Here is a 19919-nt window from a genome sequence, read left to right on the forward strand (position 1 = left end):
AAATGTCTATTGCAAGTGCCAGTGTAATTGACCCACATGTTTTTCCACTTGTTCCAGATTAATTTTTTAAGTGCTTCACATTCAACTCTTCCAAAACAAATTTTGATGGATTTCATTATAGAAACTGCAGCATTTATCACAGGTGGTAGGCATTATAAATTTTGAATCCTAGTTCTGTGCTTGTGCTCATGTAGTCAGAAGATTCACATATTCTAACAGATGTATCAGAGAACTTTTAAAAATGCATTTAATTCTTGGTAGACAAATTCGGACATGCAAATAAAAAAGAGAGAAAAATGTTGATCACCTTTGATCAGCTGTCAGCTGTGCCAGTGATTTCTCAGACCGTTCTAATTTTTCACTCAGAAGTGTCTTCTCACTCTCGCAAGTCTGAATAACCTTTTCCATTTCGGTACGTTTAGCAGTGCAAGACTCTAGCTGATCACAAGAGGACTGATGTTCTGCTTGCATTTCTATAGCAAACAAATATAATGATTTAAAGTAAATGAAAACTTTGACAGTGGTGGGAGTTCTCAGAGGCATTTAAAAATGCCAGTGTTATGTTTCTAGCCAGCAATTTGTTTTTAATTTAACAAAAATGAATATGACCCTCAACTGGGATTGGATTTAATATATAATTATGTTACTTTTATAAAACTAAATGAGTATGGGATTCAAACACAGTAGTACAAAAACTGCCTTTTAGCTAGTTCAGAAGAATTTTAGACGCAGAAATATAATGACTAACTGCTTATGAAACAGAACATGTTTGCTGAATTATACAAAGCATCGACTTTGTAATTTAGACCAGTTCTTGGGTGTCATTAGAAGAAGTTAGACACTCAAAATGGTGGACAAAGTGGGTTTTTAAAAATCATATTTATTACAATCTTAAAATAGGTGGTTTGTTGTTTAGCCAATGAGTTAAAATCAATATTATGGCCTCCCGCACCACTTTGCAATAATACAGTTATACATTCAACATGACAAACATGGTACCATAACTCAGGAACAATATGCTTACAAAATAAAAATTAAATTAAAACAAATCTAAGAATGATAGTGAAGAATGAATATATCAGTGTACTTTATGGAACAATGACTTTTTTTTTTTAAAAGATCCAAACATAAATGAAATAACATTATCGTATACGCAAATATGTTAACTAATAAAATATACCGCAAAAATCACGAACACGTTGATAGCAATGCGATACTTATTTCACATGGTTCTGTAAACCTGCATGGTCACATGGATTTGATTGAAGTGACACAGAGTTGGGTGTAAGTCTGTTGTTACATAATCTCAGTTTTGTTTGTTTTCTTGGTAACCTTGAATGAAAGTTTGTGGGTACCAATAATTAAAAGTTATTTCTTCTTGTATCACATGTGCGTGTTTCAGTGATAACCTGTCTTATCAGACATATATACAACACTGACGTCTCACTGACAGCATGGTGAACATGTCCAAGTGTGTGCATGAAATCTTCATTGAAAAAGAGTTTGGCAAATGAAATAGGGGTAATTTTGATTTTATTATTGGGGACAGTGGCATGAAAATAATTCCTCGCAAAAATGTAAAATGAAAGCCTTATCGCGAATTATTTTAGCTGCAAAAATATTTACGTATACGGTATACGGTATCTTTGAAACAAGGCTCAGATCTCCAATTAACAAAGTAGTGTAGTTAATGGTTAATAAATTTTATTACATCTGAAAAAAGCTGCTTTGGATTGTTTAACACCTGTCAGATTTATTTAACAATTTGTCTATGATGGTAACCACTCAGCCAACTGGGACATTATATCTTATATATATTAACCTTTAGACTACTGGATTAATTTTTGACAAAAACCACATTGAGTTTATAATTTTTACTCACATATAAAAAAACTATTTTGTTTTGTTTAACGACAATGCACATTAATTAATCATTGGAACATTTGGTCATTCTGACTCATAGTCATCAGAGGAAAACTGCTACATTGTTTCCTAATGCAGCAAGGGATCTTTTATATGCACTTTCCCACCGACAGGAAAGCACATACCACGGCCTTTGTCCAGTTGTGGTGCACTGGTTGGAAAGAAGAAAAAAAAAACAATCAGCTGAATGGATCCACAAAGGATGTTCAATTCTGCGATGCAAGCACCTCAAACGAGCACTTACCTGACTAAGCTAATCCTGCCCCCTACTCACATATATTCACTCAAGTGTTTTATAAATACATAAAATAAAGTTCATATTTGAATCAGTAAATATTATTTTTGTCTTTTTTCCCCCTAACTTTTATGATATTTTAGATCAGTTAATATGGATTAAAATCAGGCAAAAAATCTAAAAAGTTGTGTTTACTTACCGGCATTTGTGGCCAGCTGTCCAGTATTTATATTCATTATTCCTGATAACAGTTGGTTTTTTACCAGAATCTTTTTTACAAACGAACTATGATTCATATCCCAATATTCGGTGATTTTCATTATTAGTAAAATGATCAAATTTATTATTAAATTAGCTGTCACAGTCAGCTATCGATCCTTGAAAATGACCATGACGTGCTGGCCACTGTTGTCAAGCAAAAATACTTGCCGAAAAACACTTTTGAACACAAAATTCAAAGGTATTTTTCATTGAAAAACAATAAACAATAGTCATCATCTTGTCAAGAAATCTGTTTGCTGTATTATACATCCGTTTCCGGTGCGTACCGTGTGCAAAACGGCAGGAAATATGAATTGGGGGATGCACTGTATACAGTGTACAGTATGTCAACTGGCGTGACATCAGGCGAGATATCTCGCCTGCACTAGTCAGAAGATTAAAAACTATACCATAAAAAGGACATATAGAAAAAGTAGGGATTTTTGTTGTTAATATGTGAAAAAATTAAGATATACACATATAATTTTTAAAAACTTTTTTTAATTAACTCAAGCCTAACCTTTGAAATATAACTTATTTGATTTTTGTTTTCTTGGGTAGTGTGGTTTGGAATAAGAATGACTTGCCAAAAGAAAATAAACTTACTTTTCAGCATTTGTTGTGACATCTCCACATTGGACTTCATGTTCTCTATCTGCGTTGCATGCTGCTCTTCTAGGTTTGTCTTGTCACGTTTCAAGTCTTCCAGCTTCTCACCAAGACCCGTGCAGGTCTTTTCAGCCTCACATTTCTCTTCTTTTAACTCACCAAACGATGCCTTCAGCCTGTCGTATCCGACTTGCAACTCGGAGAAACAGTGACGTACTTTATCAAGTTCCAAAGTGAGCTGACTCATTTTAGTGTCTTTGATGCTCAGCTCTTCTTGCTTTTCTGTCAGCTGCATTTGATAGAGCTTCTCCAACTTATCTCTCTCTTCCACAAGAGAGTTCATTTTCTTCTCAGAGTTGTGACCTATTTCGGATATTTCCTTTTCCAATTTCTCCACTTTTTTAGTTTGGACATTATATTCTTCATTTTTCTGCTCAAGAAGTGTTTGATAATGACAAATCTGTCCTTTCAAAGCAGATTCTGTTTCCTGTGATTTAGCCAAACTACTGTTTAGATCATTTTTGAGTTGAGATATTTCCTTACTGGCTGCAACCTTTGCCTGTAATTGAAAGAGAAACAAATAAAGAAACTCAATTTGTGATCTTTGGTGTAATGAAATGTTTTGTAAAATCATCAGGCATTTTCTACCAGCGCAATTTCAATTTAGTTTTAATTTACAAACAAAAACAACAACAATAATAATAACAAGGCACTGAAAACACTGCAAATGAGCCTCTATTTTTGGTAATAAATGACCTTTCATGCAGAGAGGTGAAATGTGAACTTGTTTAAGATATCATGATCCCATTCCTATATGTGAAGTTTTATGAAAATCAAATGAGAAATGAAGTCAGTAGAGCAGTGATGTCATAATTTCTTATTTTTTTAACAATGACTCAATCTAATTAAAATTAGCTCCACTTAGTATTACATGTGGATCTAACAGCAGCCAGTTGGAGCTCATGTCCACCAATGAAAACCTTACTTTCAGAATCATGCGAGTGATTTAAAAATAATTTGAAAATATTTCCGAATTATCCTGAGGGTATATGATATGTTTCATGTGAATTACGAATGCCTTATTTAGACCAGTAGAACTAATTTTAATCAGATTGCTAACAACACTGCGTAGTCTCCAATGTCCAGGTAACATTTCGTCTGTAAATAATATTTTAAATATTGACCAATCACACTTCGCCTTTTATAACGTTATTTGGGAGCATACAAATTCTAAAAATATCGGGCGAGTCTATTTTAGTGGCCGCAGTACAGCGAACCATACCAATACGTACGGTAGGGTTATCAGTCTTCAATTTTACATTACAAATTATTTATTTTATAAAATAAAATATGTTTTAAGACATTCGTAATTCACACGAAACATGTTGTATACCCTCAGGATAATTCGGAATATTTTCAAATTATTTTTAAATCACTGGCATGATTCTGCAAGTAAGGTTTTGATTGGTGGACATGAGCTCCAACTGGCTGCTGTTAGATCCACATGTAATACTAAGTGGAGCCAATTTTAATTAGATTGACAATGACTGTAGCCTTTGTTTATGAAGTTTCATGAAAATTGGATGAAAAATGAAGTCACTAGAGTGTGACGTAATTTCAGTTTGTGTGTCCAGATAGTTTGCAGGTAGTGTAAATTATCCTGACTACATACATGCATAAAATAATAATTACGGTGTCTCTCTCCCCACCCCACACCCAGGTCACTAACTCCGAAGAAGGACTATTAAACTAATGTGCTTTATCACTTTTATAAAAGAGCAGTCATGTATAATACCTCAATTAAACATAAAGCATGAATAAAAGCATTAAAGATTAGGAAAACAAACTAAAATTAATATAAAAAACCCAATACATTAGTTTACAACACAACTTTGTACTAAAGTACTAATCAAAATTATACCCAGGTGATTTTCCAGTCTTATATATTAGTTATGAAAATCACTGGAATGAAAACCATAAAAATGTGTGAGTATTATCTTGACTTGTTACGGTATTCAAACAACCGGTACAAAAAATGACAATAAATGACCTGTTATAGATAGAAATATGAGATGTATTTACAATTTTACTGCAAAACATATGTAATTTGAAACCGACTATAATACCCAGGTTGATACTGATTACACCTGACAGGTGAAATCACAAGTACCAAGTGTAAGAATACATAGCAGTCCAGCATATTAAATCAAATAACTAAAATAGTTATATAAATTTGCTAACAACAAAATTACTTCTGTTGTATTCATATAATCAATGTGCTAATAAATAATTTGTTCAAAGCTTAATCTGACAAGTCAGTATATTGGAACTTCATTGTATTGGAAAGGACAGGTGTATTATTTCTGCTATCAATATTAACCTGGGTGTTATAGTCTATTTCAAATTACATATGTTTTACAGTAAAATTTTAAATACATCTCATATTTCTATCATTTATAGTCATTTTTTGTACAGGTTATTTGAATACCATAACAGGTCATAATAATACTCACACATTTTTATGGTTTTTATTCCAGAGATTTTCATAAATAATATATAAGACTGGAAAATCACCTGGGTATAATTTTGATTAGTACTTTAGGTTGTTTAAAGCTATTCCACAACACTGACTTAGCATGAATACAAATATTGAAGTCTTGGAAAACAAACTAATATTAATAAAAAACAATATATTGGTTTACAACACTATTCCACAACACTGATTTATTGACAATATTTTGGTACATGGCATCTTTTATTATTTTTATACATACACATTTTAGTCAAATCAAATTAAGGCTATACGTTACAAATCAACAAATGTGACGATTTAATCAAAGGTGACTGAATTGATTTTAATATAAAAGCTCTTTTCCATGAAAGTCTTTTTTTAAAACATTAATATACCTCATTGACTTCTTGCTGAATCTGCTTCCTATTTTCAAATTCCATCTTCTCCATTGTCTTACTCTGCCTAGTAATTTCTTCTTCTTTCTGCTTCAGAACATTTTGGCTGTGATTCAGTTGAGTTTTCATGTCTTGCTCGCTTTGTCTCAAGGAGCTCAATTCATGCTTGACACTGTTCAGTTCTTTCTGGAGCTGACTCATCTCCTGTAGAACTCGATTTCCTGCATTCTTCTCCTGTTACAGAAAACAAATTAAAACTTCTTAATTATGCTAGTGAAACAACCATTCAACTTTTACTTTATCATATTCTTTTAAATAAACTAGAATGGCAAAGCCATGATGGCTCATATCTCATAAGCTGAATAGTCAAGGCTCAAAATAGCAGCCTGTGAAGCAAAAAGCAGTCCAAAAATCGCTTATCATTTTTCAACAGCATGTATGATTATCTTGCCTGCTATTTAGCTTCAGACCCTCGTTTTTTTACAGGCGCGAGTGCTATCATGCCCGTGAACCCCCATCAACTCAATCTGACGGGCGTGAAATAACGCGCCCCTAAATTGAACAAATCACGCTTGTGTTGTTTGTTTTTTAACTCCGCCATTTTAATTGTTTATTGAATCCAATCCACAACGCCACAATGCAGGTAATGATCGCGAAATGTATTTATACTGTCGTCGTTTTGATCACGTACAGGAAAAATAATAGGTGTGTTGTCCAATATATATGTTTAATGTATAATGTTTATACATGTTGATATCACAGTAAACACGTACACAAACAAAAACGTAATTTAGTAAAGCAGGTTTTGTTTTCGTTAATAACATAGCGATGTACTCGTAGACATTTCTACTTTCTATTTCACGATACTGCCACGTGATTTAAAGCAAAGGACATTGCCCTTGGTAGAGTCAGATTTCTTGTACATGTGATCGGTTGATGGGACCCTGAAACAAACATACACCGATTTAATTTCAAGTCAGTAATTCGAATTTACCGAGTGTAAAGCATGTATATTTTAAAATTAAATTTACATTAGGGTGGTTATGTTGGGTTTTTGGGTTTTTTGTTTGTTTTTTGGTTGCTATGATTCGAGTTAGTAGTATAATAAATGACGTGTTAACTACAGTACACCGATAATTAAAGTTAATCCTGTTTGTAAAAATATATATTTATAAAAATTGTAGTAAGATATATTTGGGTAGAAAACAATAGATGTTGACATTATCTCTGTTATGATATTATTATTATTATCATTTTTAAGTAGAGAATTTGAAGGTACATGACGTATATTATATCATGATAAATGTGATAACCCTGTGCCATGTGGTTGTTACACTTTTAATGTCTTTTTAGTTTAAATGATTTACAAATAGGCCTACTGACATTATTTTTGTGAGTGTTTTATTAGATATTTTACAGTTAGAATTCTTAATAACAGTACCATAGTTGTTACAATGCCAATTCACATTCAGTTCACAGGTTTGTGTCCATAGAAAAATCATATCATTCTGCGATGAAGATTAAAATTATTGTACTTGTTTTAAATAAAACAGAATAAACACAAACAAATCAGTTTCAATTCTTTATTCATAAATAGTCCACAGATTTTCATGATTCAGGGCACAATATTTCACGCGAACCGCCGTTCTGTTCGCGTGTCGGTTACGCAAAACTAAATTTACGCGAACTGCAAATTGCTTACGTCATGAAATGTAAACGTTCAGAAATTAAAACTTGCAAACTTCACGATTACAGGACGTTTATTCACGCAGACATACTACTAGTATTTCGACTAAGTTTTAGGCTGAATTTTAGATACTTGATGCGCAACAAACCAGTAGACAACGTTATATTGCAACAGTTGTAACTTGCAACCAGTCTAAAGTATCTGCTGCTATTTTATCTCTAAAGGAATATATGTAGACATAATATTGGATTGCCTATAATTTTACATATGTTAAAAACAGTTTTAACATAAACAGGAATCCAAAAGTGTCACAAAAATTGAAAAATACTAACATCGCATAACGAGCTTTAAAAAACAAACATTTGGAACGTCACTGTAGAATAGAAGTACCATCGATAATGTGAAAGTAGCGTAACCAGCGCAAAACGAAAAAAGAAATCCCTTCAAATAATTATGTATCTATTTCAAAGACGTAGTGCCCATTACGCACAGTACGCATGTGCGTAATGCAAAAACATAATCCGGGAATAGGTCGAGGCTTATGTAATTGTTCTATAAAATATCCTCTTAAAACTGACTCGAAAAAAGATAGAAAAAAATGCCTTCGAAAAGGTTCAGAATGCATCTCCAGTGGTTCTGAGTTTAAAAAAATTTCACAGGAGGAGACCTCCCGAATCCCCCAGCTCGGGCACACCTTTGGCGTGCAAAATGCTAAAAAAAATGTCTGGTTATGCCCCTGTATTTTGTTTCAGTACTGGGGCTAATATTCAGTTCTTTTATACTATTGTTAACTTTAGCAAGCATTAAAGAAACATTTTTTTGGTAAAATGTTTTCTTTTGTATTTGTTTAAATTTTTATGTTTGAGCTAAAAACTATGTATTTAAAATATAATTTCAACGTAATTTTGAGGTAACCAATCAGGTAACCCACGGGTTACGCAAATATAATTCATGTAAACGAACAATTGATTACCTAGGTAAAAACCACGTGAACCGACTTCCGGTTACCTCAGATTTCGAAATATTGTCCCCTGATGATTCAGAATTTTAATGCAACATAATATGCATATAATATATAAAAGATCGATAAATGTTGTGTTCATGGTGTTTCTTTTTCTTGTGAAAGACTGCAATGGCCCATTCCTTCATCTTTAAGAACAACTATCATATTAGTTAAATTAAGATATTTATTTTGAAAACACAAAACATTAACTCTTAAGATATTTAATTTAGAAATCATTACTCCTCAAACTTAATCATGTTCATGGTGCAATTCCTCTCGGTCTCTTACCTCTAATTCTGATTATTTTGAGGAGTGCGATTTTCCTCTCCTCTGCATCTTGAGGAGTGTCATTTCTACTCCCCTCTTAAGCATTTTGAGGAGTACGATTTTTAGCACTCCTGGGTTTTTCAAAAACGAAGGTCTGTAGCTTGTGATTTTAATTCCATAATGCTTTAAAATACATGATGGAAGGAAGGAAGGAAATGTTTTTATTTAACAACACACTCAACACATTTTATTTACGGTTATATGACATCAGACCACACAGATATTGAGAGAGGAAACCAGTAGTTGCCACTTCATAGGCTACTATATTTGATTAGCAGCAAGGGATCTTTTATATGCACGATCCCAGAGCAAGGATAGTACATGCCACGGCCTTTGTTACACCAGTTGTGGAGCACTGGCTGAAACGAGAAATGGCCCATACATGATGGAAGGAAGGAAGGAAGGAAGGAAATGTTTTATTTAACAACTCGCTCAACACATTTATTTACGGTTATATGGCGTCAGACATATGGTTAAGGACCACACAGATATTAAGAGAGGAAACCTGTTGTCACCACTTAATGGGCTACTCTTTTCGATTAGCAACAAAGGATCTTTTATATGCACCATCCGACAGACAGGGTAATACATACTACGGCCTTTGATATGCCAGTCGTGGCGCACTGGCTGGAATGAGAAATAGCCTAATGGACCCACCGACAGGGATCGATCTCAGACCTACTGCGCATCAAGTGAATGCTTTACCACTGGACTACACCCCACCCATACATGTTGAAGTCCTATCCCAAATCATCCCCTCACTCCCAAGACCGTATTTTTTTCTTAGCAGGACATATTTATTAAGTTAAAAATATTTGTATTCCTATTTCAGGCCCTGATAGTAAAAACTAAAATAAATCCACCTAACTTCAAGGCAGTTTTTAAACAGCAGGGGAGAATTAGTCTAACTTTAGATTCATAAAAAACCCCACAATTTATAATACAATCCTTAACCCGATTTCATTTAATAATATTTTCTGGAATAACTTAAAACTGTTTCAAACAATTAAGTTTCTTTTTATCACATTCATGAACAGAGAGAAGTGCATTTTAAAGAATATTACCAAGTGGAAATATATAACAAATATTAAAGTAATTCAAGAAAGGATTTAAAAGTTATAATTATAAACCTAACAAAGTTCAAAATGACATTGACTTTACAATGGAGTCATGCTGGAGCCCCAAGAGGTATGAGGTTGAAAGACTCATCCATTAAACAATTCACAAGTTAAAGGTAATAAGAGAAACTAAGCAAAAATTAAACCAGTTTAAACATGCATAAACTAAAAAAAACAAAACTTATTTCAAATAATTTTACATAAGTAAATAACATTTCTTTCAGGCTGTTGTTTACTATGTACATCAATGAGCATATAAAAGATGAGTAAACAAGAAATCAGTACCTGATTCATTTCCTGCATCATCTTATGTTTGGTCTCTTCCAGCAACTTTTCTGCAGTTTTGGCGTTTTCCATCTGCTGTGATAACTCTAAGTTGAGATCCTTCTCCTTGTCTTTGAGTTTCTGTTCCAGCGTCTTGTGAGCTGCCTCAGCATTGTGCTGGTTACAGGCCATTTCTTGTTTCAGTTTCTTGTTCTTCGTCTCCAAATCGGAAATCTGAATACATATTAATTTTTTTTTTAATCAGGGTTGGACAATCATTACTGTCGACAAACAAAGAATCTATTATATGTATATTTCCACAGGCAGGACAACATGTATGACATTTGATACACCAGTGGTGGGATGATGGACACAATCAAAGTCTACCAAGAGAGTTCGATCCTACGACCCAAGCATCTCAGGTGAGCACTCAAATGACTGAGCTAGATCCCACCCTAAAATATTGAAAAAGAGTATACACAATTTTTTTTCGCGGCTAAAATAATTCACAATCGTACTTCAATTTTACATTTATGTGGCTGCGCCCCCTAATAAAATAAAAACAAACAATATTTTCCAAACTCCTTTTAGTGAGTTTTATGTATACACTCTGACATTCTCATCATCATGTCTACATCACTTGAGTGTTCCGATAAGGCATGTTATCGATCAAACACATGCACAAGATGCAGAAGACTGAAATATGCACATCACATATTAAACAATCTTTATTGACGGTAGGCCTATTCACAGGTTTTCAAAGAATATAATGTACAATACATTTGTCTGGCCTACTTTGCAGACCTACAAAAATCACAAGACAGACATGTGATCATATCCAAAGCAAGGGTTTATTAATAATGGGTCAAGAACTCCAAAAATGTAGGCTGTCATGGGTAAACAGTGGCCGAGGTCCAGCACTCGCAAACAATTTGACTGTACTATCCATTACATCACCATAACCTAATCAGGGCATAAAATTTGATTTTTTCAGACAAACGATATGTCGTTCGTGTGGTTTTAGTGTCTGCACAAACAATTTTCTCCAGTGGTTCAGATACAAATGAAAAGGTTAACCGGCAACGGTAATCAAATGAGAATCTACGATGTAGCTTTTCTCCAAATTCTTATCATAAATACTAAATTATTATTATTATTTGGTATGCTGGGACTAACTTGAAAGCTGCCATTTACATTTCAGCACACTACCCCATCGGTTCTGTTACAGGGGAGTACTTGTTGGTGCCAAACAATAGTCTGAACGAAAAGGGGATTTCCCAGAAGCTTTGAGCTTCCGGGTCTGAACGGAAAGACCCAAAGTTCTGCGAATCCTCAATCGATCCAATCGATGCTGCAACTCAGTGTTTCATCATGTTCTAATTGCCACTTCATTATTTTAAAGTCCCTTATTAAACGTACTGTTTTCTTCGCTGGGTATGTCATATTTTAATAAATTGATTTAGCAAGGGTTGTACTTGTTTTCATTACAATACATGTTTCAGAATTAATTTCCAAACCGCAGATTGTATTCCGCACATAGCGAAATGATCAAAGGGAACGTGCGACAATGTTACTAAATGTTATTGACACTTCTAATGACAGTGCCGACTTTGTAATTGACCGCGATGTCGAGTTCAAACGGATACATTGTTTTTTTCTCACACCTTCAATGCTAGGCTCGTTCTCTTATTATTTTATTCCAATAATAGTTATATTAACCAAAACACACCAGTTTACATTTTCTGACGAGTGATTATAGTTTTTGCACGAATGATCTGTCTTTCGTGTCAATACTGGTTTTGCATAACCGACAGACGAACGACAAAATCATTCGTGCCATATTTTATGCCCTGCCTAATGTTAAGGGCGCAAAACAGTCTTGCAAGTGACTGCTCATCCTCCTGAACATGCCTTATGTATGCATCACTGAGATATTAGCACTCTCATTGGAAACGAGAACTGCTCTGTTTTAATTTTTCAGCAATACCGTACATTAATTTCATCATACAATTGATGGCAAGCTTGGTGTATTATGTTTGTTTATCTATGAACCTTCTTAACAGATATATCGGAAATAAGTTGGCGCATAATTGAATCTGCAGTCATTATGTTCACTGTATATTTTATTTATGAACATATTTGTGTATATAGTAATTCTGTTAAATTTAATATTTACATGAAATGTCAAAGTTTTACCAGATCAAAAAAGAAAGAAATGTTTTATTTAACGACGCACTCAACACATTTTATTTACGGTTATATGGCGTCAGACATATGGTTAAGGACCACACAGATTTTGAGAGGAAACCCACTGTCGCCACTACATGGGCTACTCTTCCGATTAACAGCAAGGGATCTTTTATTTGCGCTTCCCACAGGCAGGATAGCACAAACCATGGCCTTTGTTGAACCAGTTATGGATCACTGGTCGGTGCAAGTGGTTTACACCTACCCATTGAGCATTGCGGAGCACTCACTCAGGGTTTGGTGTCGGTATCTGGATTAAAAATCCCATGCCTCGACTGGGATCCGAACCCAGTACCTACCAGCCTGTAGACCGATGGCCTGCCACGACGCCACCGAGGCCAGTTTTACCAGATCAGCAAAGCAGGAAATATTTTATTTGCCACATGACATTTACATTACCCAATGGCAAACTGGTGACTGATTGGTATGAGCCTAAATTGAAATATATGATTTTAAAATTTCCTTATTTCCAGCATGTGATATATCCATTTAAAACTCAAATGTTTTAAAACCTGAAGACTTATATACTATATAGTAGTTAAATAGTTATTTTTTCAACATTTCAGATCAATATCTACTTTGTAAAAATAATTAGATGGCAGAATAGCTGAAATTGGATAAAAACAGGGCTTGCTCTGAGCTATTAGAAAATTTTGCTAAATTATCTAAAAAAATGCAAAACCTATAGCTATTTTCTAACAAAAAATCAATTATCACACAATTTTTTTTTTTCCAAATTAAAATAAAATTTGCCAACTGTTCTTAAAATTCGCAATTGGCGAATTTGGCAAGTGGAAGGGCTAGCCCTGAAAAATTACATCTCTTTTATTTGTTTGAGCAAAAATCTGATTATTAATTATCTACCTTGTTCTGTAGGTGTTCAGTCTCTGTTTTCAGCTTTGCACACTCTGCCTTACATTGCGTTATCATCTTTTCCTTGTTCCCAGTTTCACACTCAAAATTACTCATGTCCGCTTCAAGCTTCTGCACTCTGGCATTCAAATCATGAACTTGTTTATTTTTTGTCTGAATCTGGATTTCCAGGTTGGCATTTCCTGTTTTCAAAGCTGAAATGAAGAAACATTGACATGAAACACTCTTGACACACATCGCCCATTGCCTTAATTTTCTTTCAAATATTGTCTTAAATGTCTAAAGAAATTGGCTTTCTCACTTCAACAAGGAAATATGCAAAAAAGGTTGTTTGAGAATTATTTAACAGAAAAATCAGTTCCATAACCTGGTGTAACGAAACATCTGTGCAATATTACCAAGAGTAAAATAAAATACCTTATTTTCTGTACTTGGATGTTTATTTAAAAACATGCCACTTCTTTGGTATTCTCTGTATTAGTACAATACAAAATGCTAAGATCACCGTAACAGGGAACATTTTGTTCAATATCACATTGCGATTTGCTACACAAGATTCAGAGATCACTACACAATTTAAAAATATTAAACAGTAATTGCTTCATTACACAGTAATTGCTAATCAGTTTGAAAACAAAATGTTCTCTGATTAAGTGCATGACAGTATTAAGTAGCTTATGCACTTAAGGTGATCAAAATTCTTACTGCTAAGATCACTGCATGGAATAGGGATCACGGCTATTATTATTATGATTCAAGGCAAGCATATTTATCACAAATGAAAATCAGAAATTTCTTATTCCAATTCAGGTGAGCTAGTTTATTCCAATTCTGCTAATTTATTACAAATTACGGCACTAAAAGCATTTCAGGTGAGATAAATGTCATGAATACCTCAAATAATAGGCAACATAAAAATAAATACCATCATTTTCTTTCTTGAATTTGTCTGCAGTTTTCTGTACGTTTTCAAACTGCACACCATGGTTGTTTTGCCTGTTCGGAGATACTCCATGTATGCTGTTTCCTGTTGTTTCAGTCTGGCTGGCCAGCTTCCGGCTTAGTTCATTTTTCTCTCTTTTTAAGCTATCAAGCTCCAATAAAAGCTTGTTACAGTCTGGGTTATTCTGTATTTAAAACAGAAAATAATATATAACAATTAATTATCACAGATAGTGGTTATTTCCCCTTATTATTCATAACTGAAGGTCCCGATCTTTCTTTATTAGTTTTGTGGAAGGTAAATATGCCAACATACTGGAACAAATACTCCTACCTATTACATGTTTTTCTCTAACAACCCTTCAATACAATACAGTCAAAGCCACAAAAAAATTGTTTAAAAAAAAAAAAAAAAAATTCCCAAACACTTCACTGAATTATTCGATAAATTGAGATGTAAAAATCTAACAATTAGCCCCAAAAGAACACAAAATACAGAGCATAGATTCTGAAAACGGTGAACCATTATGGAAATGTAAACATTAATAATGCAGTTTTTGAGATTAAATAATTTGGGCAGTATCCCAGATGGATACTAACATTTCAAAATCTGGTATCCCACCTGATACTTTAGTATCCCACTTGAGGGAGATATTGTTATGGCATAGCATTAGACTGGGTAAGAGCTCGAAAATACTGTGACATAACTTCACCAGTAAATGATGACTTTCATTGTTTCAGCGAAAAATAAAAACACAGAATTAAAAAGAAACCCAACATTATATGGTATCCTGGTAGAATACTGGATTATTGAAGTCTGGTATCCAAAATTAAATTCTGTTATCCCCAGGATATCGGGATAGTTAATCTTGAACACTGATAATGTAAGATAGTAACTCAACAAATGTTCTTATCTCCAAAATTCAAAAATGGGTACTTCGCCATATAAGTTAAATTGATCTGTAACTACATGATAAAACTATACATCAAATTTCGAGGCATAGAAAAAATATATATTAAGAAAACTGTATTTGGGACTGACAGACACACACTGACAAAACCTATAGCCCCTCCAGTTGGACCAGTAACAGATGTAATCACTAAAATGAATGTGTATTAGTATTATTACCTGTGACTGAAGCATATTCAGTTGATCTTTGAGTTGTTTATATTCATTTTGCTCTTTTTCTCTTTGTAAGGTAACTTCCATAAGTTGTTTCTTCAAGTCTTCTGTATTAACTGTAAATATTTTATAAATGTCTCTGCATTAAGTACTATTTACTTAAACTCCTTGCAGTCTAATCAGTGGCCAATAGATGTACATAATACAGTATATTTACGTTATTTGTCAATAAAATAATTGTAACATAACAAATAAATGTGATAAAGGTCTTGGAGCAATAGAGTAAACCAAGTATGGAAAGGTTATAATATCGAAGAAAACAATACATAGTGAAATGGGGAGATAAGTTTCTACATCACAAACCACATTTTAACTATCATATGTATGTTATCAACTGTTTGATTAATACTACATACAGCTAGATGCACAATAATAATAGTAGATAATAGAAAGGGGTGGTAAAATTACGAAAATGGGATGACATTTTTTTTAATTAAGTACTGGCTAAGAGATGATTACAAGCTTCAAATAATGTCAGTAATAAATGGTCAGTATTTCAAGACCATTGCTTAAGACAGCAGATTTCAAACAAAATCTCTCATTTATTTAAAAGGAACAAATAAACAGAAAAATCTCCAAATACTTTTAGGATATAAACTGGTAAATGATTTTATTCTACTCATACCATCACTGCTTGCTGTGTATGTCGGCACCTTGCTGCTGCTTCCAGCTTGAACTCCTGGAAGTCGCTTAAGTTCCATCTCCAGGAATCGAATCTTTTCATTTTGACTTTCAAGCTGTGATTTCTGGTGGTTAGAATATTCTTGTAATTTCTGATGGTCCGCTGTCAGTTTCTCATACTTCTTGACTGATTCGGTATGAGCATGCTGAGCTTGTTCAACTTCACATTTTAACTGGCTAGCCTATCAAAAGAAAATGTTATTCAAAATGAAATGTTGCAAAAAAAAGTACAAAACTTAATTATTAAACATACCGTGTATTGCTGTGTATTAGCCAACTTTTCAAGCCTCTAAATACCATCATGAAAAGAGGGGTCGGCCAATACACAGTCAACAAAAAATGTCTATGCAAATACAACAAAATATCAGCGTGTACGGAAATACGATACTAACGAAAATGTGCAGATCAATCTCGGCTTCAAAACCTTACTGTTGCTTTATTTAATCAATATTTTTATCAGCCTGTATTAAGTCCCATACAAGTGTCCATTTGATTGTTTGAAACACACAATAAAAGTTATATTTTATTTGAGAAATGAACTGAAATTTATTTTATTTTTTTGTGTCGACAATACCCAGTAAAAGCCACTATCAAGTATTTGGCACCCAAATGTGTCACATGATCGTAACGGTCATTAAGTATTTTTATGACCGCTGATATTTTGTCCTCAATTTAACGATGGTCATTGTAACGAGGTCTGACTGTATATCTATATTTTTAACTGTTTTAACTACATAAAAGATGAGTAGGCTTATACATCATACCAACCATTTTATACCAGATCATGAGGGAAAAACTGAAGGGTTGGCTTATTCAGTCGGCTAATATACGGCGATATACCATAGGCAATATATGGTCAATATGATGGAAAATTTAACATCTTCCTCAAATATAAAAAGAATTTTTTGTTTTTTTATTATGATAAATACAATAACTGGTAAAGTACACTTTTCATTTTTTATATTTTACATTGCCTTGAATGTCATAGAATGGAACTTGTAGCAATGAATTTTGAAAACATTTGTTGGAAATACCCCCTGTAAAATCCTTCATACAGATCTAAAGTTAAAGTAAAGTTTGTTTTGTTTAATGACATCACTAGAGCACACTGATTTATTAATCATCATCTATTGGATGTCAAACATTTTGTAATTTTGACACATGGTCTTAGATGGGAAACCAACTACGCTTTCCATTAGTAGCTAGGGATCTTTTATATGCACCATTTCAGACAGGTTAGCACATACTATGGCATATGTAGTCGTAGTGCACTGGCTGGAACAAGAAATAGTTCAATAAGCCCTTTGAGTGGGATCGATCCCAAACCAACCATGCATCAACCTTTACTACTGGGCTACATCCCACCTCATCAGATCTTTTCTTATTATAAATATTATTCTACCTTGTGCGACTCCGAATCAACATTTTGTTTGCAGTGAGAGAGCTGGCCTTCCAAACATGCTAGATGGTTTGTTTTTGTGTGGAGCTCTTGTTGAAGTTTCTCTCTCTTCTTCTCTAAATCCTCACATGCTTCGGACAGAGACTGATTGTCTCGTTTTAGTTGTACTTGTTCATTCTTTTCCTCTTCGCATTTACGTTTTTGATTTTGTAATGCCTACAATTAAGAACAAACTAAACATATAAAACATTTAAGTTTTATCTCAACATAATTTTTAACAACCTAAAAGTAATTTTTAAAATACACCAATATGGCAACAGTGCCCAGTAAATAAAAATATTTAAGCTAAACAATAGGCTTGCACAAATGTAAGTTCTACATAACAAGTTTTAGAGCATCAAAGAAAGCTAGACCCAGACCCAGACCAACTGCATAATTAACAGTAGCCTAAATGCAGAAGGTGAAAAAATTATGCGACCCACTGTAAGTGGAAATACAAACTCACTTTGAATTATATGATTTTCAATGTTTACCAAATTACATATCTTCATATTTGGCACCCAAACTGTCATCAGCTACAAACCTCTGCAATTGCAGAGATTCCTGCAGTTTTCAATTCTCCACGGAACCTTTTTTTCTGTGAACTATGGGTTGTTGTTTTTTTCTCTGGATTTATTTTTTTGCCGTGGACATTTTTTCAATTGCAGGGGTTGATCTAGCAAGTATCTTTTAATGATTAAGATAGTATTTTACATCACATAGATCTTTTTCTTAGTGAGGAAATAAGATAAATATATTTCCCATTAAGAGTGAATGCTGGAGTAGTAAGTTAAATTACCTGTTCCAAACTATCCAATTGAAATTGCTTTTGATCTTTTTCTTTCTTTACACGTTCAAATTGTTTCTCAATCTGTTCAATTCTTTGTAAAGCCCGGGCTGGCAATCCATCTTTCCATTCATCAGCTACCCAACTCATGTTGGCATTTCTGAAAAAGTCAATTATATACATATATATGTAAATATCAAATATGAAAAAGGATTTTTTTTAATGACTCTTCAGCACAAACTACAGCTATTTGGTGTCTAACATATAGTGAATTTGACAACTGGTCATGAGAAAGAGACAGAAAACCAGCTTTCATCACACAGGCCGCTCCTACCAAAAAAGCAGAAAAGCATGGCCCAAACGAAACAGTGGCATGACAGTAATTGCCTTGGCTGTGATATGAATTGTTGGGGATGTAGGGCTTTAGCGATGAGTTTTTGTGCTGCTGGATAAAAACTATTGCCCCAAGTTGAAAAGTTTGCCAATAACAAAAACATTTTAAAATTGCTGTAAGTAACAAATTCTCAAGTTTGAGTCTAGGAAAAGGATCTTTTAAATATATGCACTAGACAGAAGTACATGGGCCACTGGTTGGATGGGAAAATTGTTTAGTCCATCATCCCTTCAAACAAGCACTATACCACATAGAAGCTGACACAAGGCAGGAATTAAATGCTGCTCAAAATGCACAATATGTTTGTTTTATTTATAATTAGTTTCACAAGCAACTTTTGCTTTATACCTTAGTCCTTACTTGACAGTATACAAAAATTCTGAATTTTCAGGAAAAGTAAAGTTTGTTGTATTTAACGACGCCACTAGAGCACATTGATTTTTTATCTTATCATCGGCTATTGGATGTCAAAAACATAGGGTCCTTCTGACACTGTTTTTTTTAGACGAAACCTGCTGTCGCCACATAGGTTACTCTTTTACGACAGGCAGCAAGGGATCTTTTATTTGCGCTTCCCACAGGCAGGATAGCACAAACCATGGCTCACTGGTCGGTGCAAGTGGTTTACACCTACCCACTGAGCCTTGTCTGCACTCAATCAGGGTTTGGAGTTGGTATCTGGATTAAAAATCCCATGCCTCGACTGGGATCCGAACCCACTACCTACCAGGCTGTAAACCGATGGCCTAACCACGACGCCACCGAGGCCGGTGAATTTTCAGGAGTGATAATATAAATTGTAAGCTTTTATCTGCATTGGTTTCAAGTTTTCAGCATTCTAAGTCCAATAAGCTGTCTGATTTCCACACTATTCTGTAGACATGCTTTCCTATTTCTAGTATTTGCTTCCGAATTAACATTGCCTCTCATATTACAAAATGAATTTTGAACCTATATCAGCTGTGTTAAGTAATAATATGGACAGTCATACTTGAGTAGCACCAAGTGTTTTGTTTTACAAAACCTCAGCACATTTCAGA

General features: G+C 33.9%; 1 protein-coding gene across 1 annotated transcript in view; it reads right to left on the reverse strand.

Annotated features, from left to right (window-relative positions):
* LOC121371413 (centromere protein F-like) overlaps positions 1-18635 on the reverse strand; it is a 29741-nt gene extending 11106 nt beyond the window's left edge. Inside the window, exons 1-10 of the mRNA XM_041497287.1 lie at positions 18498-18635; positions 17663-17875; positions 16205-16442; positions 15526-15635; positions 14380-14581; positions 13446-13648; positions 10356-10568; positions 5936-6169; positions 3026-3587; positions 308-473 (exon numbers count right to left, since the gene is read on the reverse strand). Coding sequence (XP_041353221.1) covers positions 308-473; positions 3026-3587; positions 5936-6169; positions 10356-10568; positions 13446-13648; positions 14380-14581; positions 15526-15635; positions 16205-16442; positions 17663-17875; positions 18498-18635 — 2279 coding nt within the window. The remainder of the gene's footprint in view (positions 1-307; positions 474-3025; positions 3588-5935; positions 6170-10355; positions 10569-13445; positions 13649-14379; positions 14582-15525; positions 15636-16204; positions 16443-17662; positions 17876-18497) is intronic.
* Positions 18636-19919: the final 1284 nt, after the last annotated feature.

The sequence above is a fragment of the Gigantopelta aegis genome, chromosome 4 (genome assembly GCF_016097555.1).
Source record: "Gigantopelta aegis isolate Gae_Host chromosome 4, Gae_host_genome, whole genome shotgun sequence".
NCBI classification, from domain to species: Eukaryota; Metazoa; Mollusca; class Gastropoda; order Neomphalida; family Peltospiridae; genus Gigantopelta; species Gigantopelta aegis.